The sequence below is a fragment of the Neodiprion lecontei genome, chromosome 4 (assembly GCF_021901455.1).
Source record: "Neodiprion lecontei isolate iyNeoLeco1 chromosome 4, iyNeoLeco1.1, whole genome shotgun sequence".
Taxonomy (NCBI): domain Eukaryota; kingdom Metazoa; phylum Arthropoda; class Insecta; order Hymenoptera; family Diprionidae; genus Neodiprion; species Neodiprion lecontei.
The window spans coordinates 1,763,665-1,784,494 of record NC_060263.1 but is presented as its reverse complement, the minus strand read 5'-3'; the positions used below and the strand labels follow the sequence as shown (position 1 = coordinate 1,784,494).

At 38.9% G+C, this 20,830-nt stretch overlaps 4 protein-coding genes across 8 annotated transcripts in view; 2 read left to right on the top strand and 2 right to left on the bottom strand.

Moving 5' to 3' along the window:
• Positions 1 to 864: 864 nt before the first annotated feature.
• On the bottom strand, positions 865 to 2,882 carry LOC107225791 (mitochondrial inner membrane protease ATP23 homolog). The gene is made up of 5 exons (XM_015666371.2): positions 2,321 to 2,882; positions 2,077 to 2,122; positions 1,810 to 1,891; positions 1,455 to 1,679; positions 865 to 1,162 (listed from the first exon to the last, which is right to left on the bottom strand). The coding sequence occupies exons 1-5, from the start codon at positions 2,547 to 2,549 to the stop codon at positions 965 to 967; spliced, it is 780 nt and encodes a 259-aa protein (XP_015521857.1). The 5' UTR covers positions 2,550 to 2,882; the 3' UTR covers positions 865 to 964.
• An 8-nt stretch (positions 2,883 to 2,890) lies between these two features.
• LOC107225793 (protein FAM50 homolog) lies at positions 2,891 to 4,877 on the top strand. Of its 2 annotated transcripts, none has more exons than XM_015666374.2 (5): positions 2,891 to 3,027; positions 3,195 to 3,925; positions 4,075 to 4,229; positions 4,310 to 4,422; positions 4,511 to 4,877. In XM_015666374.2, the coding sequence occupies exons 2-5, from the start codon at positions 3,241 to 3,243 to the stop codon at positions 4,629 to 4,631; spliced, it is 1,074 nt and encodes a 357-aa protein (XP_015521860.1). In that variant the 5' UTR covers positions 2,891 to 3,027; positions 3,195 to 3,240; the 3' UTR covers positions 4,632 to 4,877. The 2 variants fall into 2 exon arrangements, with proteins under 2 accessions (XP_015521860.1, XP_015521861.1); XM_015666375.2 differs by having other exon boundaries at positions 2,892 to 3,027; positions 3,206 to 3,925.
• Positions 4,752 to 20,830, bottom strand: part of LOC107225792 (CDAN1-interacting nuclease 1) — a 47,469-nt gene continuing 31,390 nt past the window's right edge. Inside the window, exons 1-9 of one of the 3 annotated variants that reach the window (XM_046738433.1) lie at positions 11,754 to 11,963; positions 11,583 to 11,687; positions 11,349 to 11,479; positions 11,184 to 11,263; positions 11,038 to 11,108; positions 9,485 to 10,955; positions 8,036 to 8,152; positions 6,695 to 7,530; positions 4,752 to 6,410 (exon numbers count right to left, since the gene is read on the bottom strand). In XM_046738433.1, coding sequence (XP_046594389.1) covers positions 10,571 to 10,955; positions 11,038 to 11,108; positions 11,184 to 11,263; positions 11,349 to 11,479; positions 11,583 to 11,687; positions 11,754 to 11,851 — 870 coding nt within the window. In that variant the 5' untranslated portion in view covers positions 11,852 to 11,963 and the 3' untranslated portion in view covers positions 4,752 to 6,410; positions 6,695 to 7,530; positions 8,036 to 8,152; positions 9,485 to 10,570. Of the gene's footprint in view, positions 6,411 to 6,459; positions 7,531 to 8,035; positions 8,153 to 9,484; positions 10,956 to 11,037; positions 11,109 to 11,183; positions 11,264 to 11,348; positions 11,480 to 11,582; positions 11,688 to 11,753; positions 11,964 to 20,830 lie in introns of those variants that run through there. The other 2 variants (XM_015666372.2, XM_046738434.1) reach the window with 2 other exon arrangements.
• On the top strand, positions 12,138 to 15,603 carry LOC107225797. Of its 2 annotated transcripts, none has more exons than XM_015666380.2 (2): positions 12,138 to 12,555; positions 13,174 to 15,603. In XM_015666380.2, exons 1-2 carry the CDS (start codon positions 12,486 to 12,488, stop codon positions 15,195 to 15,197), a joined length of 2,094 nt encoding a protein of 697 aa, XP_015521866.1. In that variant the 5' UTR covers positions 12,138 to 12,485; the 3' UTR covers positions 15,198 to 15,603. The 2 variants fall into 2 exon arrangements, with proteins under 2 accessions (XP_015521866.1, XP_046594387.1); XM_046738431.1 differs by lacking the exon at positions 12,138 to 12,555 and adding an exon at positions 12,661 to 12,758.

Genomic DNA, 20,830 nt, shown 5'->3' with positions numbered 1-20,830 from the left:
GTGGATAATTTAGACCCGTTTCCGTACGCCGGTGGAAATTCAGGGGTTGAAAATTTACGGACGATATTTGATGTGCGCCGCGTGTTTAGACTTTATTAGTTACAGTGCTGCAGAGCCGGTTGCACGGAACAAGGCGTTTATCGGCGCCAATTTCGAAAATCGCACATTTACTCAGCGAGTTTCGCGACAATAATGCAGAAAACTCAACGTCGCGGGTTAACGCAATATCGCGTTATACGACGTAATAAAAACTCAGTTGCAGTTATAGAGGCAGAGTCGAGTTTATTCCCTAATAGTGCGGTAACCCGATAGTGAGAAACCTCAGGGCACGCGATACGTTATCACGATTTGCGATATCGAACGTCGCGAATTCTTTCCCTCGGTTTTTCTTCGATTTTTTTTACTTACGGTTTCGTCTGATTGGAAACGTTTAATACGCGGGATACTTCACTAGTGAGAATTTACCGAGAGCGTTTCACGTGGGCGTATGAAGCGATCAGCCGTAGTAATGAGCGGTGGTGCTCCGGTTGTTTAATTGAGCGAATGTAGAACGCGGCGCAAAATGAACGAGACAGTTTACGGAGAAATTCAGAACGTAACGCAGTTGGGGATTACCCGGAATCTCTGCTTCAAACGATACACACCAACGCAAGGTGCATGCATAAATAATACACGTTAGGTAGGGTAATTAGATCGTCTTAACGAGTAATGGGCAATTAGTGAATTCGCAACCCTACGCACACACAAGTAATATCGCACGATATACACGCAGCATAATATGCAATACGCGCGTTTCAAGTTTAACGGCCTTTCAAATGACAAACCTGGTTTAACGTACGGGTAATGCGAAATGATGGATTGCCGTTGAACTTTGGCGCCCTGTGGGAACTATTTTTCATCAATTTCATTTACAATTCTTACAGCTAATCTAAGCTCTGTATTAACACCTAACGTATCTTCGATCTCATGTCCCGTATCCGTACATCGGCCCTTCTGCATAAGCCCTTTCCATATCCTCAGAGTTTCGTCTTATCCGTCTACCGATTGGTTCCAGGTCTGCGTAGCATTTAGGAAATACACGATCTATCGCCGCTGTGGCTTCTTCCTTGGTTACGTTTCTTGCCGCCATCACCGAAGTCATCGCCTTGATCTTGACACATTCCTGAAAGAGGAATTATTTTGTCGAGTTCGAAACTAAGCCGAGTTTACGATGAAAATACTTATTCTCTTGAAATGTATGTATGTACAGCAATGTTCATCAATGGGTTCTCAGTGGTTCACTACTTTTTTGAAATCAAAACAGGGTCGAGGTTTTTGAAGCAAAGTTTACGTGACACTGACTAGCAATGCAAAAAAAGAAAGAAAGAAAGATTGTTTCAGTTTTGATTTTAAAAATAGTAACCCACTGAAAACCCATTAATGAACATAACTGTACAACGATTTGCAACACATACTCCGTGGGTTTGGCGTATGTTGAATGGTGAGGCAGAGCCTTCGAACCAAGCACTCATAAAACTACAATGCGTGAGGTTTGCCGCTCTAATTTCCGTGCAGGCAAGGTGATCCAGGTTTTTGAAGTCTAGGTCATTTACACACCAGTCGAACATGTGTATCATCTCATGAGACATAACTCCGCCGACTTGATTTTCCGTTGGTGCTGTGTTTTGGCATACAACTATCTGAAATTAAACGTTCTTTCGTTATAATATTAGGAAACAAATTATTATAAGTTGCCCGTTACTTGCGCAACTTTCCAATGATTAATTAGGGGAACCAAATTTCATTGACTTTTCTTAACACATTGCATACCTGATTTGTTAATGGATCGTATCCTCCGGTTACAGCGTGATCACACACTTCGCAAGAAATGTGTCTTCTGATATCGAAGGGGCTGAAAATTTTTACAGTGAGAATCATAAGGATGTCAATAAACTTCTCTTAGCACGGTTAAAGAAAAAGCAGCTTGTTATGTTTGATATCATGAAACAAACTGAGAATTTACTCGCCAATTATATAATCAATTGCGACTATAAATATTATGTGATAAAACGTAGAATGTAACAGTTTGCAAGTTACCATCCATTGCTTTTGAGGCTAGCCATCATTAGTTTGATCACGGGATCTGAAAAATTACATAACAACCTGAACGATTGATACATTTTGAGAAATAAAATATCCTCATGTATGGTAACAGATTGATCAACGTTAGATTTTTAGTCTGTGTACCATTTCTATCGGCTTAAAATGTGCGTTGAAAGTAAAGAAGCAGGAGAACTTGTGAGGGTTGCATTATACGCTACAGATATGTCTATATACGTACGCTTAACGATGCAGGAGTAAACATTTCGTTCGCATTTTATTTTATCGAGCTCTTCCCTCCCTTCTAATCCCATAATTCGACGAGTCCATGTAGGCTTGTACTTCGCCCCTTTTCTTTCAGGGTACAAATCGTAGCCCCAATTGTCGTTACTTGGTGAGGAATTGCTTTGCGTTGACTGGCTGAACTCAGGTTCTTTGGCCGATGTCGACGAGTCGTTGACTGAAGTCATTATCGAATAAATTGAGATCGGGTAAAAATCGAATGCCCCAAACAATTTCTATACTTATTCATCCAACCGGTCATTAATTCTCAACATGAATTTAAACCGGCGCCAGTCAACTTGTCGTCTCTAACCCTTAAACCAACCAACTTTGTAGGTTATGAGTGCTCATGTGCTACGAACAGCCATAGACGCAATATAAAAATATGGAATAGGCAGTCGAAGAGAAAACTCGATTCATAACCGAATGACGCTATTGGTCGGGTTCAACGGAAAAACCAATGACGAATCACGCCCTCATGTTCCGTGATTTCATTGGAATCACGTATCTAGATATTTTTGAGTTTATGGTCTTTAGAGTATTTCCCGAATTCGGATTACGTCAAACCTGTTTATTGAGTTTGTGTATTCGACGAATTTAACAACGTTCGTACGTTCTAATTTTTAATATTTTTGACCGTATAAGAATTTCGACGGATGTTTTAAGGTAAAATCTGGTTACTTACACTCAATGTGTAGCAGTGTGTCAATTTTTTTTAAGGTTATGGGCCAGTCGTAAATTGAATTTTAGCGTTCCTAGGTTCAATATCATGCCTGTACACTCATAATTTCATGATTTATTGACAAATGAAATCATATCTTTCATTGATACAGTTGTTTCGCAGCTACTTGGTATTCGGATCATATTGAGAGAGCAACGATGGCGCATTATAAGGGAGCGGCCAGCGAGGCTGGTCGAGCGATGCAGCTAATGAAGAAGCGAGAGATTGCACAACAGGAGATAGAATTGCGGAAAAAAAAGATAGAAGATGATCTGAAGATCGATAACATAGAGAATAAATTTGCCACTCATTACGACGCCGTAGAGCAGCAATTAAAAACGTCAACAATCGGTCTGGTGACATTGAACGAGATGAAGGCTAAACAGGAGAATATAGTGAAAGAACGCGAGAGAAAATTGGCACAAAAAGAAAGGGAGAAGGAGCAGGAAAAGGAGCGAGCACTGGCAGCTAAGCAGGCGGAAAAGAATAAGCAGAAAAGGCAAATTCAGGCTTTGTCGTTTGACCTGAACGAGGACGAAGATGGAGAAGAGGGATCCGGGGCTGAGTCTGACGCTAAATCTGAGACGTCGGTCGCCTCAAATCAGTCCAAGGGTATTGACGATAAATCGGCAATGCCTCTGCCTAAGAAGATTAAGAAAAATCCTGACGTTGACACGAGTTTTTTGCCGGACAGAGAAAGGGAAGAGGAGGAAAACAGACTGAGAGAAGAACTGCGCCAGGAATGGGCAACCAAACAAAATGTGCTCAAGGAAGAGGAGATCGAAATTACTTTCAGCTATTGGGATGGTTCTGGGCACAGAAGGAGCGTTGTAATGAAGAAAGGTAGAGGTCTTTGATCGCTGTTATGTACTTTTGATTCTAAGAAATTTGCCCAAATCATCTTATCAGTTATTATAAATTTATGCATGATTTTGTCACCAAGAAACTTGACTATTCCCATACTAATTAGCATTAGTTTACACTGTATGCAGGTAACTCGATTTATCAGCTGCTTCAACGATGCCTAGAAGTTTTGAGAAGAGAATTTAGCGAGTTAAAGACAGTCATGGCTGACCAGCTGATGTACGTCAAAGAAGATTTGATTTTACCCCACCATTACACATTCTACGATTTTATAGTGACTAAGGTAATCGCATCATTATATTCTTTTCCTTCAAATCACGCGAAACTTTTGTAAAAAAGCTTATAAATTGTTTCACTCTACAGGCTAGAGGGAAAAGTGGTCCTCTGTTCACATTCGACGTTCATGACGACGTTAGAATGATGCACGACGCCTCAGTTGAGACGGAAGAATCTCACGCTGGAAAAGTTTTATTGAGGTGATCGGACAATCTGCGTTTTTTTTTTTAATATATCGAAGTTTCTAATGCTGTGTATATTATTGGATCGTATTAAATTTCTTTTCAGATCGTGGTATGAGAGAAATAAGCACATTTTCCCAGCCAGCAGATGGGAACCGTACGATCCGACGAAAAGTTACGACAAATATACAGTTTCAGATAAAAATAAAAAGAAAGACAAAGTCTGAGGGTCAGACGGACAATGAGCGAGCGATATTGTCCAGTTAGATAAATTGAACACCATCATCACTACTGACTGAAACGTACCAAGGTTACGAAAACTTGAGCGATTTTTGTAGCCGTGAACATAACGGAAAAGTTATTTAATAAATAAACAACCAATTCGAGCTACAACGAAGCTGTATAAACGTAATTTATCACGAATAATGAATTTTACAATCAATCGCTTAAATAAACGTTCCGAATTTCTATAATTATCATTTACAACACCAAACGCACAAAAGTTCCGTCGTAAAATCAGTCACATAACTTGGTTTTATTTAAATCAACATAAATCGTTCAAATTCCCGACAGCTTCAAGTCGCATTCTCGTTCTCCTCGTCTTTGATGTTTAGTTCCTCAACGTCGTCGGTCGGATGTTTAAACTGGAAGAGCGGCATCGTCGCTCTGGCTTCCTTGACCAATTCGCTAATCGCCGTCCTCGATATTGTCGCAGATTCGCTGAGGTTTGCCGAAGAAATGGAATTTTCCGGAAGCACGTCGGTCCCGGAATTTGCGAATTCGGTAGAAAACCGGGAAACGGAATTGAGAGAACTGCCGGATTCTCGCTCGGCGTAAAACTCGTCGATCAAGCGTCGTATTTCACATTCGGATATCGGATGTATTATCTATTGTTGAGAAGCAGGAATATTCGGTTTAGAATTTCACGCAATTATAGTTGTACGATTAATTTTCCTCGGTGTAATTACTCAGCGCAAAAGTTTCATCGAGTTACGGATTATACCTGAGTACCAGACTCGGCCAAAGTTCGGAGCGAATTGAGGACGGCTTGTTCCTTTACAACGAGTATTTCATCCCGCGTATAAGCTCGCTGATCTTCCTCGGATTTCCGGTACGATTCGGAGTTAATATTCTTCCAAAAAAAAACGACAATACAAATGAAATTGACGAATCTAATTATCGTTGATAATTATGGGTGAAAACGGAACATACCGCGATTTTCTCAGTCAAATTTTTCAGAAGCTCATCCGCCTCCCTGTCTATAGTGTAAGGCGTGAAAGATGCGGTTGTGGAAAAACTGGCAGAAGTGCTTCTCTGATCCTCCTCTTCGTCCGAGCCTTCGACAAGTTCTTCAAGTCGTTTTTTTTCCTCGTCTGTTAAGGCGAGACTTCCCATGGCCCTCGAAGCCAACTGACGATAGTGTCGCATCAGGTTTAGTGAGATCATCGGGCTTTCGATATTACGAAATTAAAATAAGAAGAAGATAAGAGAAATTTGGCCCTGCAAGCTCACTTCTTTATTTCTTTCGATAAAATCCTCCCTTCGTTTCTCGATGCTTTTCAATTTTTCCTCGAGTTTATCCCTCTTCGATTTCCGTGATTCTTCTTCATCCCCGGAAGATGCAAGATCCTCCAAGTTATCCTCCAGTTCCGGTTGATAAATTGGTCGAACCGTGACACCGTCGATTTCTTCGCTTTCTTCATTATTCAAGGAATCGAAAATGCGTTAAACAGTTACAACGAATGAACTGTACAATAACTCATCGACTGCAATTACGCAGTAAATAATTGTCTTTTTCTTCAGTACCAGATATCTGCATAATTTTTTGACTCGTAAAATATTAAATTCGTACCTTCGTGTTGTTCCATATCCGTAGAATTAATAAGTTTGAAAAAATCCTTCGAATTTTCAGCAAGTTTTCCAGTTTCCGGTGCTCTGAGATTTTGAAGCTTTCGTAATTTCTTGCGATTTAAAAGCTGTTCCCGAAAAGTTTCCTCGGCAGCTTTCTATATTGTTTACATTACTTAAATTACAAACTTGTCCTTTTTTCTTTTACTCTCTTTAGAAATTACAAGAGATCAGGTCCTGCGACAAGTGTTTGATATCTGTCACAGTTAAATCATTAAGTTCCGCCGGTTGCCAGGAGTTACAAACACACATGTATAATAACTGTAGCACCAAACCCGGGATCAATAAAAGAAAAAAGACACATACTGTACGTCCACACACGCGTTATACGCATAAACGCAGGTATACTACGTATAGCGAATTGTACGCATTGATTATATACCTTGACTTTTGCATTAAGTTCATCGATGCAGCCGTCGAGCCGACCGATATTGAAAATTTCCTTTTCAATCGCCGATTCGTTTCTCACGGCGTTCGACCACCGGGAAAGGTCGTCATCGCTAAACAAGGAAATGTCCCAGTTCCCGACACAGTAAAACTGACTTTCGCTCTTAGCCGTTTTCGAATCACCGTCAGTCTCGCGTTTCGCCGCCGAATCCAAGGACTCCTTCAGCTCCGAAACAGTCTCCAGGATGCCGCGGTATTCGATCTGCAATTCCCGCAGCTCGGCGACCGAATCTTCTAGTATCAAACACCGCGTATAGAGTTTTTCACAGTCCCAACTTGCATTGGAAAAAACGGTAGAAAAGATCGGAACTACGAGTCGAACTCGTGAGACAGAGTTATTCGAGTCGATTGAAATTTTGAAAAACCCTATTTCGCGCCCATCGTATTTTCAACCGCAACGTTTGGCAGGACGATGCTACCTCGCTTTGGTCTCCACGATATTTCCTCCTCGTCCTCCTCTTCGTCCCGAATCGCATCCTCGTTCATGACTCGATCCGTTTCCGGCAAGGACGAGTCTTTATCCTCGGAGGAAGTCGTCGACTCGGAAGCGACGATCTCCGTTTCCTCGCCGATCCTCACTTTCGACGGAATTGCAGCCCTCGATGAACGCGAAGGACTAGAATGACCCCATCGAGATCGGGAATTTCCTCGAGCATTTCCTCCACACCTTCGTACTTCCGTGTCCGAGACTGCCGTCCGCTGATCGTCCTCGTCGTCGCTGCTTCCTTCCGTATAGAGCTCTTCTCCGGATATCCAGTGCTCCTCTTCGTCCTGGTGAAATCGAAAAAAAAAACAAAAAAAAAAAAAAAAGCTAGGAATAACTGGTTCCGTTTGTTTTTCATATTTTCTCCTCCTCGAGGTTATCATTATTATTCAAAATATTAATAATATTCGAAGAAATCAAAGATTATTACACGTATACTGCTGTTTTAATGGAAGCGATGAAGCTTACATCAGCGTTATACTTATCTTATACCCTTTAGTGGTATTTCTGTATCAATGTTCACATATTTGCCCTTTGGACGATCACCCTCCACTAGGGTTGATAATTATATCATATCGCATGTAGGCGCAAATGTTGTTAATTTTCCAGAAACAATTGTGGAAAAACCGATTGTGAAATTGACTCGATTATCCGTGGGTGAAAACATTTTTCGTGTGTTTTCGAATCGTTTCGTAAAGAAAAGAAAATTCGCGAAATTTTTTTTAAATTTTTCTCTCATGTTATACGTCATAAGTTTATCCTCTGAAAGTAGCGAATATGACCCTTCCTCACCTCTCTTTTGAGTCTTTCGATCTGAATCTGCGTCACAGCCGAAGACGGGCAGAACCGATGTCTTATCGAGCTGGGGCTTTCCTGCAGAGAGTCGTTGGACATGTCGTAGGTATTTACCTGTAAGATAACACAGATGTACGAAAATTATGTAACGTCGTTGAGTAAAACGATGGGCGGGGATATGTCTATAATACAGGCCAAGTGTATTATATACACTTTGCTATTATTACGTAGAATACACGATACGTAAACCGAAGTGGCCTGTACGTGTAACGCGGAGTTACGTGGACGTAGTTATAATGGATCAGATCGCGAATTATAATAACAGCAAAAGGAGTATGAGGTAAAGGAATGAAAATGACGGAGAAAAAAATTTTTTTTTTGAAAAACAACACAAACGTTTCAAAAAAGCAAAATATAATATCCATCACGTTCATTCTCGAGGTTTGCAAATTCTCGCAATTTTCAGTACATTATTATGTACATATGTATGTCTGTTTTTGTATACAATATACTTATTATTACCCACGTCATATGCATATTTCAACCTTGGTCGCTATTGCCAAATGTCATACTTTAATTTTAGCATTATATGTATACCTAGCGCTCGAAAGTAGCTCGGAAAATTTCAATTCGTTATATCAACGAATTCAGTCGGATTACAGATATCGTGAGTAATTTATATCGTATAATAATATATATTATATACGCGGTTACGGTGGTCCTTGGAGATACAGACGTCTATTTCTCACCGCATGAAATTTTTAACCGTAATTAATTGAATACATACAGACAGGAATATATGATTATGTTGGTAAAACCGGTATAATTGTATAATTATACTTTTAATTATAGTAGTCCACGCGCGTGGAAGAAAACCAACGTATTGCCGGTTCGCTATTAGCAACGCGTTGTTTGACGAAGAAAACACAAAAAACAACCAATTGGAGTCACTTGGTTGAACAAATACAGCGAACGCGCTTCTGAAATCTTACCGTACGATATTATATCGTATACATGTATATATATATATACACACACACACACACACACACACACATGGATGCACGCGTGCATTACAAGTGTTACCTATGCGTCACGTTAAATCTGTATGCAATTACGCGTCGCGTTTCTTTCTCTATAATAAAAAATATACAAACAAGAAATCTGATGAAAACCGCAGCACGATAGAAAAAACAACTAACGAAACAAAGGAAATTTGTGCACACAATAAAAAGATTATACACATATAGAATCGTATTAATATGTATAACACACGTGATGATATAAGTAGTTATGTATAACATAAAATAAATCTTCTGTACGGATCGCAAAGATTTTCAACGTATATAATAAACAAAGAAAAATGGGAAATTTATTTATTTTTTCTTCCTTTTATGAATAATCTTTTAATCTGCAGAACAAGGAAACGAGTAAGAATTAACTCACCAGCTTATCCTCATCAGAGTGTAGATATATTTTAATTACGTATAAGAAGGGAACGAAAAAAATGTGTTTCAAAAGTTTCTCCGCGTTCCAGACAAGACGTCAGAGCCTCCGTCCCCAGCCGAGGAATCGCGGTGAATAAGAATACTATATGTATAGTATAAATAAAACAGCTAGCGCACTGGAAGATGAGACAGCGACACTGCGTTTGCGATGGTGTTTGTGGATCATCCACTTCGTCGTCTCCACACACGTGGCGCGGGAAGAATTTTACAGCTCGGTCACTTTTCCGGCCTGAATTATACCGCGCGCCGTGCTTGCAGGCGATCACATGAGGCTTTTACACATCGTCGTCGCAATATATGCGAAGAATCCTACTTACCGACTGGTCCTTTGATTCTACGAGAAACCTACTTACCGACTGATCTTTTGATTCTGCGCTAAACGCTTGATATCCATTTACGTATGTGCGTACATGCGCACATGCGCATACGTATAATGATGCGTAAAATAAATGTGTCCCTTGCGCACGTACGGTGGACTCTTCGTAACTTCCTGCCTTCGGGGCGGAGCTTTTCCGCAACGCGAAGCGAAGTAACGCGGAGTCCTCTATAGATCCACCTTTTGTCGATCATGCAATGTCTAATTTGTTGGGTTTTTTTTTTCTGGTACACAATTACACGGTTGTTCAATTACTCATAACTAGCGTTGGTAATTTAACGACTGCCTGTTTATGTACCAAAGTTTAAACGAAGTTTATCAGATTTATTTAAACTCAGCATTACGTTGTTATTTACGTACGCATGAATATAATTTTTTTTTTTTTTTTCAAGATTTCAAGGTACACATTTGCCGCATTGGTAATAAGCGACAGTACATGTAGCTTTAATTAGATTAAACACGTATAACTGTACTTTCTCACGGAAAAAGTTGTGCATGTATATTTAATGGCTGCTAATCTGGATATTTCAATCGTTTGTATAAGTAAATACGATGATTTCAAACGGATAGTCGCGGACCGGAATTCCGTTTTCAACAAATTTTTGTAACGAGAGTGGAATGAAACTGAATATAAAAAATTGCTGATATTTACAGAGACAGAGATTTGACTGACTTGGGGTCCATGTAGGTGATGTTTTCGGGAAAATGATCCATGATAATAAATTTTTTCTCGTTTGGCTGATTGAGAGTGTCTAAAAAACCGAACCAGTAGATTACCAGCCCAGGTCCGAATCTGTTCCAGTAACTTAGAAATTGTTCTTTTATGTACTTTTTGTGGACATCCTCGTTTCCAAAGAGGGCCTTAGATTCTATCCAATTTATCACAAAACCGTTCACTGCCACTGGCACTTCTAGCTTGATGTCAGGGGTTTTATCATAACCACGTAAGCGGAGGTGATCCTCGTTGAGGAAGGCAATGTTACGCTCTGATACGTAGTTCTGTAACTTCACTTCGTACTCTTGTCCTATGGAACTGAAAATAAATATCAACAGTTTCGTGAAGATTTTTTGTAAGTTCTTTTTCTTAATATTCAGAAGGAAAGCCGTCGACTCACTGCTTGACTGCATCTGAAATGGGACCGTACTGATCGTCGTAGATGATGCACTGAAAATGTAAAGAGAAATACTAGCGTATAAATTTATAAATTTAGACTGCATTGGGAATTAGTTGCTGAATTTGGGGACAAGATAACGATATTACCAAGTAAATTTCATAAGCAAGATCTTTGTCTTCGATGAGCGTTGTGTCTCGCAAGAGTTTGGTGATTTCGGATCTAGAAGCTGAAAAGCAGTGGAAACAGTGTAAAATTAACAGACGAAAACCGAACTTATGTTTCTGTGAATTTTTGAGGAAAATATATCATACTGGTTAGCTTGTTTTGTTCGCAATGATTTTCCAATATAATCCTGGCAAGCAGCGCTGGGGACAATCCAGTCTCTTCTGACATTCGAACTAAGACTCCGATCGACTCTCCGTTACTTATGGCCTCGGTATATCTTTGGATTCAATAAATTGATGTAAATCACATGTCGCAGAGGGCTGATTGTCGAATTTCATAAACAGGAATTTGATGTTTGGGCTATATGTTCTGATGCTCACCTTTCATAATATTCAGTGCCTTGACTGCACAGTTTAGCGTGACTAAATTTCATTCGCCGTCTTATTTCAAGAGCCAAAATACTGCTCAGAGTATCTGGAGGGATGCTGGAAAATATATAACAATGCGATACGGTTGTTGGAAAAAAAGAATAAGGCTAAGATCGTACTTACTGTGGGAACGTCTCTCTCAACATCTTATCACAATCTTTCGACATACCCTTAAACTGTTTGATACTCGTCATTATGTTTTCGTAAATTTCTTGCTTCATTTTTAATATCAATTTAAGTTCAGCACGTAGATACTTGTCAATTGTTTATAATACAGCCGCCATGACACAACAGACTCACGGAGCGTTACGCCGTCGATCAAACGGTTTATTAGACGTCCCTTAAGAAAACTACAAAAAGTGTAGCGATAGAAAAAATCTATATTATCGACTGAGGGTGCGTTTCGAAATTTGTTAGTTCCGAGGTTGGCAACATTGTTTATATGCTCTAATTGTAAGACATTTGGCTACCTGTGCGCTTTTTTTTACCGACTTGCGGTACTATTAATCTGGCAACCCTGTAACGATACACAAGGCTGGCTGACATGTTTTTGTTTGGTTACGAGGTAATTGTGATGTGAGAAATTTGACTAGTCGAACGAGATTAAGGCAATTCGTAAAGAAAGTAAAGACTTCCCAATTGCAAGTAACCATAGATTGTCTGCTCATACTAAACATTAGACACCGTTTCTTTGAAGATGTATTCTTAAAAAAAAATTACATCTAACCTTTGAGTGTTAAAAATCAAGATTGTCTGAAGTTCATAGCTCACATAACCTGTTGCTCCTCTTTTAAACCGTTTACACCTCACACTACCTCATAAGTGAATCAAGTGTAACACTACGATGTAACAATTATGAGTGGCCAAATGAAAGTCAAGTCGCTTTCGCTTAGTCGGCGAACCCAGACTCCACCGGCCAAGGAAGGTTTGTATCGATCACCTTTTACGCAATCAATAATGCCTCCATTGGTTGTGGTTCTGCCATTGCTCAATTCGTATCAAATTTATCTTAATCATCCACAATCAGATTGTTGAAAACCCGACTGACCAGTTTCGCACGTATTAAAATTGTACAGACAAATTTCAAGTAAAATCCCAAAGAGAGAACAATGCTCATCATATTGTGTGGTAAATAAAAGTCAGAATTTTTCAGTATTAACCGAGACTATTATAAAATGCGATAGATATGTTTTTACTAGTAATAAAGTAAGCAAACTAGTGAAAGTCAATAACTGTGTATCGAAACCGATTTTAATCACCTCTGGTATTGGTCGAGGCATTTATCTTGCTCTGTGTTTCCTTCAATTTACATTATTGATTTATATTCTATAATGAATGATGCTTTTGGTTTTATTTTTTGTAATTCAATTGGAAAAGAGTCTAGAATTTTATTAAAATATAAATATTTTAGTTATTAAATATGATAGCGTTATAAATACCAAATATGCATACTCGATTAATTGTGTCTTGGGGAGAATTTTCCCGTTTGTTTTCAACAAATAAATAATTATGAATAAAACTTATCCTCACTTTGTTTCGACAGAGGGTGGAAAGCTGGTAATCACAGAAACGGAAAAGGCGCAGGTGTCGAATCTGGACAGCATGCTAAGTTCTCCGATCTCCCATTCGTCGCATCTCTGCTCAACACCGATCAGAAACAATGTCGAACGCAGGCTCAGGGATGAATCACCGGATCAATATCTGCACTATAGTCCGACATCATCATTGTACCCCTGCACACAGGAAAGCGGCAGTGAAATAGCCTGGGATTGGCACAGCACTTCGAACGGGCATTACAATTCGTCTAGTACGGATACGGCTGGAGGAAAGGGTAACACGATGAATAACAACACGCCGAAGCGAACACAGCTGTTGCCGAAGCAGAAACGTACAGCGAAATCAAACTCTCCCCTGTTGAATATTCCTCCCAAGAGAAAGCTCATGCTGATGAACGTCGCTGAGAGCATTGGAAAGTTTGCCGCAGAGCTCAAAGCTGTTGCCGATAACATAAAGATGGAACAACAAAGCACAGACAGTCGCGAAGCAGGATCAGCAGCAGCTTCGGAAGCCTCTAAGGAGGTCAATATATTCGACATGAAGACGCAGGTCGTCAGGCGAGAGGATGATGTGGATATTCATGAAGCGTCAACGTTCGACTTCAATATCTTGGTCGAAAAGTCTCCTGGATGTAACAACGACGCCAAGACGTGCGGTTCTAGTCTAGACGACATGTTCGATGAGTCTCTTGACGAGTGCATGGTGCAGTGCAGTCAGGAAGTCGAGGACAAGCTAAAGCAGATATCGGAGGTGTCTAAGAAGATGGATAAGCCTGCGACTGTGACTTGTGCGAGTAATAGCGGAAGGTCAAATACTGATTTGAACGCTAAACGAAGCTTGGTGAACGCTGCGGGTAGACGGCATAACTTTGAAACGAGGGACGGAGTAAATACGAAGACTGTGAAAAGGTGCGATGTGACGATGCTGGGAAACGATATTCCAGCCTCCCAAATCCCAGACGATTCTTTCGACGATTGCTTGGCTCTTTGTCTGGACGATGACGACGAATTACTGAGCCAGTACGTGAACAACACCAAAGTGAAGATTTCGAATAACTCGACGAATGCAAACTCTGCGAAAATGAGTACGACCGATTCGTCTTCAAAGACGGTAGTTTCGAATAAATGGATAACGACGAACCTGGATAAGGCAAATCCAAGACCGACGACCAGTGGGACGAACCAGCCAATGGAAACTAGTTCAAATTTCAAACGAAAACAACAGTGTATGATGAGCTCCGAGGGTGGGATTACTCACCAAAGCCGAAAATTCTTCAAGACCAAAAGTTTGTCTGATTCAATTTGCGAAAATACAAGCGTAGGAACTGATTCACCTTCGAAGACAGCAGTTTCGATTACTTTGACAACGAGGAATCTGGATGAGGCAAATCCGATGCCGACGACCAGTTGGACGAACCAACCGATGGAAACTAGTTCGAATTTCAAACGAAAACAACAGTGTATGACGGGCTCCGAGAGTGCGACGGCTTATGAAAACCGAAAATTCTTCAAGTCCAAAAGTTTGTCCGATTCAAATTGCGGAAATGCAAGCGCAGATACGGCGGGAAATTCGAAATCGAACCTAAATCCGAACATGGGGGGAATATGCAATGTTCAACCCGTATCAAAGTCTTCGTCGAATCATAATTTAAATGCGCAAAGAAGGAACGACGCCTGTTCCACTCCTGATGTGAACAATCCCGGTTCGGCTGATAGTCAGGTATCTTATTCCTACCGGAGATACAGCAATAATATCAACGGCGTTTCAAACGGATCTGTAGGGAATTCCGATCCTTACGCAGTTCCTACGTTACCTCCCGACAGGCAAGGCTGTACGGGAAGTCGGAACGCAGCTGTGTCTAATTATCGGTTGGCGCATTGCACGCCTGAAGAAATCGAGAGAAAACGGACTGAAGCTAGAATGAAACTGGAATCGAGATTAAGGAAACAAGGGGTCACAGGAAAACCAGATATTGGTCCAGTTGGTAAGAGACCGGCCGTAAAAAGATAGAAAACATAACTGACGCCTAGAATTGTTATTTGTTTCTGTATTTATGTTTTTTCGAATATAGTTTTTCGTATTGTTGAATACGTTTATAAATGTTTTCTTCGTCGTCTACTCCTCGTATCTCGCTCAGTAAACTTTTTTTAACGGAAGTGCAGTGGCAAAAATCGTTGCTCAAGAACGACGGGTTTCAACGAATGGAATTTTTTTCGTCATTCTGGGGTTCCTAATTGTAATAATAATCATAATTTCATAACGTCGAATTGTTAATTTAAATATATCCAAAGTGTTATTACTGATCATTCAAAGGAAAAAAGTAAACCAGTGTACATACATGATATATTTTTCTATTTCCGTGATCAACACATTTCATATATTTGAAATGTCACAATAAATATTATTCCGAAATTGACAATTTATTTTCTTATTCAAAAATCCCATTTCCATTTTTTTCCCTCACGTTATTATCATTACTACTGTTATTTTATCGACTTGACGCTAATATCTGGCAATAACAATAATTAATCACGTCATAGCGGAAGCCAAAGCCTCGCGGGGATCAAACGGATCTGCAAGAAATTCTGATCTCCGTGCAGTTTCTTTTTCGAAACCTCTGCAGAGGGTAAAAGAATTGTACACTCCCCAAGAAGTTGAAAGAAAACGTGAGGAAGCTAAAATCAGACTGAATGTTAACAGATTAAAGGCGCAAGCGAACTCTAAAAAATCAACAATTGGATAATTCAGTTCTAGTTGAATTCATTTCACTTTTCTTCGCATAAGTCATCTTCCAAAAAAATACGTCCATCTCAATTTTATCCGCTGAGATATATCCGCACACGTTTATTATTGTGTAATAAATATCTGGTGATCGATTTATCTAATTGTCTTTAATATCGTACGTTATACAATTAATTCATCAGAATATCTCGAACCACGGGGTGATTCAATTTTTCAGACAATCACGATTTTGGTGTCTCGAAGCAAATTATTTTCATTTACGGGAATTTGTCGCGAGACGTACACTTTTTTTTTCTTCTTACTTTCTTTTTTGTTTCCGTAAAATACAGAGCGATAAATTTGTCGCTCTCTCGTTCCTTCTCTTTTTTTCATCGTCGTTTCTTGGCCTTGATCGTTCGCTCTCATACAATATCGTTTTTATAACGAGAAATCTCCAATCACAACCGGGATCGTAAATATAAAAACCTAACGACTGTCAGAGAAAGGGTAAGTATTAGCAATCTCGAGGCATCGTCCGTCCCCTCGTAAGATTTTATGTCTACAAAAGCTCGCCGTTTCGTAAGGATCGTTAATTTTCTACGTCATATCGCGCATCTACTTGAGCTTGCGATAATAACCTCAAGATTCTATTCAGGCTATCCGACGTGTCTTAACTGTTTGAAAAAACTTGAAACCCCACTTTGAATTCCAACTTGAATTAAGCTCGATTAGAATCAATTTAAAAGTAATCTCACTTCTAAACTGTACCGTACTTTTTTACTCTTTATCTTTAAATCGATTTCATCGAATCCCTGCTATTTTTTCTTCCGTCAAAATTCGACCCCGATCTTTCCTACGGATTTTTTTCTTTATTGTTATAGATCGTTGGGCTGTTACTCAAGGTATGTCAACCGCTCGCACGATTTTCGATATCAAATACAGTTACATTATTATAGGCACGAGCTTTTCACGCGCCACTCAACGTCGCGCAATATAAAAATTACGACCCCAGCTTCGTCGGGCTGGATCGCAACTTTTAATGGTATCACTGCAGGTAAGAGGCGAAACGAACTCCGATATAACAACATGTAACGATACGCTGTATAAATGTACCAAATAATGTTGTGTACGTTTCGCAAGATTGATTCAATTGATTCCCTTTTATCCTTAGGATTAGAGGAAAATTACGCTGAAATTAAGCTTTGAAATTGAACGTAATAAAATTGTTTAAATTATCTGAAATGTAGATGAGCTATTTGGAAGAATAATTCAGCGGGCCGTCGTCGATTTTCTAAGCGACGTAATTACTTTTTACAAACGAGTTTTGTCGATTTTTCCTTGAAAAGCAGAGTTAAACTAAAAATATTGAATTTTTCACAAAAAAAAAAAAAAAAAAAAAAAAAAAACCAATTTTTTTCGAAGTTTAATCCGATTTTTATACAACTATCCCGAACGGTTATAAAATGTCCCGATTTACTCGACAGCTTCGGCGAGTCTCATTAATATAGGGTAAGTATTTCGGAGAAAATTGCCACGTTTTCCACCAGCTGGTATATTTGAGGGAGAAAATTGTCCACTGTGCAGGGACGCTGTTGAACGCGAGATAGACAATTAACCCAGGTTGTCCTACGATTACAATATGCAAATGTAATTGTAGTAATTAACTATCACCGTTGAGAAAATAGGAGAGATATACATAGATACAAGGAGGGTTAAAATTTTCCGACAATATTGCGAAAAGCTCATTCTCGCGTATAAATTTTAAGAAACTCGTTTCAAAGTAAGTTAAATAGTAGAAGAGTGAAGAAAGCAAAGTAAAAGAAAGAAAAAAAAAAAAAAAAAATCGAATGGTAAGCTTGCGGAAGGCGCTAGGAGGGAGAAAAATCGCTGCAAGCTCTCTCGTCGCTGATAATATTTCGTTGCAAGCGTAATAAACGCGGAAGGCTGCGATGCCAGGGGGTTGATGGAAATTAATTAGCCTGATGAACTTGTGGCGTGCGGAAGAGAAATGGCGCGACGATGAGGAGTTCGTTACATTATATGTCGGTTAAGTGGCTGTTAGGTGTAAATACCGGGCAAGTAGTTACCTCAGTCTTTATGCCTGACTGCAGAGGGAATCCGAAGAGGTTGAAATAAATTGTTCGAATCCGTTTGTGTGTGTTTTTAAAAAAAAAAAATTTCTCTCTTCTTTTTCCCCCTTCTTATTACTTATTTACACTAAGCTTTTTACGTCCGGTAAAAAAGCCGCGGAGGCGACTCGTTTGTGTTTATTCAGATCTTAGCTAGATCAATATCAAGTCTCTTTACTTTTCTCTCATCTCTTCCCACTCACTGACACTGAATTATACGAGGAATTATTATTAAAAGTATCAAAGTCTTTCTTTCCTGCTTTGATAAATTGCCTGAATTATATTTCATAAACAGTTATAACCACAGAGGGTATAATAAAGTAAATTTACTATTTAATTAATGAATGCAATGTCTCATTCCTCAAATATTACTCAACGCGTCATGTCTCACATCGAAATATTAACGCTTCTGTAAATTCTTTTACATAATGCGTTTCATGTCAAACGCGTTTTTTCACGCTTGCTTTCCGTACATAAAGTATTCGTTTCTATGACCGAAGCGTCGGTCTGCGAATGCGCATGCGCGTAGGAGTTAAAATTGCTCTTTTCTGTACTCAGCGCATGCGCTGTCGTAAAAAAAATCTAACATCACACGACCCCTAACCTCAATTTCGTATTTCGTGAAAAAACGCGTGACATACTCTTGTTGTATAAAAAATCGCCTCTATCTCTCTCTCTCTCTCTCTCTCTCTCGCTCTCTCTTCCTTTCTCGGCGAAGGACGTATAACGAGATCTCGGGAAGACGACTATTTTAAGGAAATTGGGTAATCTTTTTCCCCTTGACGACGTCACGTACCTTAGTCTACTCCAGGGGCTTCCGGCGAATGACGTGTCACCTTTACCAATCGACTAACGTTACGTTACATTAAATATACATGTATAGAGACGCAAGTCTTTCACTTTTTTCCGGCAGTATAATAAGATCGGTAACTAAGTCCAGCTTCTTCGATTACTTTTTGGCTTTATGAATAATTGCTCCTCAGACGTTGACATCATTTAATTCGTTATTCGCATTCATTTATTATAATCTATTCTTGTTTCTATGTATAAAATATACACACACCTAGAATATCGTTAAAAAATAATAAATAAATATATGTTTGGAGTAAAGATTAACTCCAAAATTTCAACAGGTATTAGATAAATCGTGCTTCTCAAACCTGTTGATGATACAAACCACGGACAAACAGTATTATAGATGGAAATTATTAATGATAATGAAGAAAGTTTTACCGCTGCAGTACGCGCGGAGTTTCGCAATGCGAAATCTTGTCACGCATATATTGTAGCGACGCTCCGATCCCTCTTCCTTTTATAAATTTATGCAACATTCGCGGGAGCTGTAAAGTACGTGAGTTGTCTATCGAAATAGTCCCTAATTCTTTATCGGATCGGAGGAAAGCGCGTCGACTGAATATTGGATTACATAAAATTCCGCGAACGAGATGCGAATTCCAAAAGTGCATTGACAGATGCAGTCGTCAAGTTTTGAGAAACAGAGAAAAGTTTCATTTGTTAAAGTTACTAGAAAAATTATATGAAAATGGGTATCCTTACAAAATAAAAGTTGTAACTTTCTTGGAATTAAAAGAAAATTACTTACAAGTAAGTTCGGCTTAATTAATAAATTTTTTTTCATAGAAACAACGTCGTATTACCGAAAAACGGTATAAATAAAATAAAATGGAATAAAACTGTAGAAAAAAAAAAAAAAAAAAATGCGGCAACTTGTTGTAAATGTTATAATTTTAAATTACATCTACAAAACTAATTTTCGTTCTTTGGCTATGTTGAAAACCAAAAGTATTTAAGTATAATAACCGCGACTACAGAAATTTCTCTTAATGTGCGGTCTCAATAATTCCTTAATTATACTCAAGTCAAAGCCCCGAATTAAACTTGAGCTGCGAAACATTGTTCGCCTACTAAATTCTCCTAGTATATAAATTATGGGGGTTGCAACGGCAAGTAGGTAACTTGATTTAGGGAGAATTCACCGCCATTAATTTCGGGGTCTAGACTCCGCGGTTTCACCCCGAATTGGACCGAGATGTTTATCTTCGATTTGAAAATGTACGGCAAGCAGAGCTGTACTTGTGTTAACAGAAATTTGAAGCCAATTATTTAGTTGAAAAATAATGATCTTTTATGAAATTTCATAGTTTTAAAATAGATTTAAAAAAAAAAAAGAAAAAAAAAGAACGACAGTCTAATTTCACCGATGTTACGGTTGAAAAAAGTATTCCGTTTAATGTCTATCGATAGAAACGGAGAAGAGGAGAAAAGGGAAAAGAAAAATAACAACAAAACAAATCAAGATAATAAAACACGTGAGAAAAGTTGAGAGACGTTTTCAACCTAATATTTGAGGAATGATTAATGATAATTCTTAGGTTTAAGCCCTTGGTACTTATCTTATTTCTTACGAATCTTAACTTCGGAACGGAATCGTTCGTTTAATGTTCAAAAGAAATCGCGAAGACAGAGAAGGGAGAAAAAAAAATGAACCACTGCACGTAACATTCGTGAAAAATGAGATGATAAGAAGTGAGGAGTAAAATAGGGAAGAAGAGGACGAAAGGAATAAAACATTGAAAAATGGTTTATTCACAAAAGTGATAATACTTTGCAGCTCTGAGGGATGAAATATCGCCGAGGAAGAATCGTTTGTTTGTTTGTTTGTTTGTTTGTTTGTTTTCCGTTTTGTTTGAAGAGAATAAAAATTCGAGCCAAGAATTAAATTCCTATTATTTATTATTCTCTGTTTTCTTTTCCGTTATTTTTCCATCTCTG

What these genes read in the sequence shown, in the direction of transcription:
- LOC107225791 (XM_015666371.2), bottom strand. Translation starts at nt 2,549, where the DNA reads ATGACTTCAGTCAACGACTCGTCGACATCGGCCAAAGAACCTGAGTTC. An exon ending in TTACTCCTGCATCGTTAAGC is followed by an intron (nt 2,123 to 2,320) that starts GTACGTATATAG and finishes GTAATTTTTCAG; the next exon opens with ATCCCGTGATCAAACTAATG. An exon ending in ACATACGCCAAACCCACGGA is followed by an intron (nt 1,163 to 1,454) that starts GTATGTGTTGCA and finishes TTCCTCTTTCAG; the next exon opens with GAATGTGTCAAGATCAAGGC.
- LOC107225797 (XM_015666380.2), top strand. Translation starts at nt 12,486, where the DNA reads ATGAGTGGCCAAATGAAAGTCAAGTCGCTTTCGCTTAGTCGGCGAACC. An exon ending in GACTCCACCGGCCAAGGAAG is followed by an intron (nt 12,556 to 13,173) that starts GTTTGTATCGAT and finishes TTGTTTCGACAG; the next exon opens with AGGGTGGAAAGCTGGTAATC.
- LOC107225793 (XM_015666374.2), top strand. Translation starts at nt 3,241, where the DNA reads ATGGCGCATTATAAGGGAGCGGCCAGCGAGGCTGGTCGAGCGATGCAG. An exon ending in GAGCGTTGTAATGAAGAAAG is followed by an intron (nt 3,926 to 4,074) that starts GTAGAGGTCTTT and finishes CACTGTATGCAG; the next exon opens with GTAACTCGATTTATCAGCTG. An exon ending in GCTGGAAAAGTTTTATTGAG is followed by an intron (nt 4,423 to 4,510) that starts GTGATCGGACAA and finishes ATTTCTTTTCAG; the next exon opens with ATCGTGGTATGAGAGAAATA.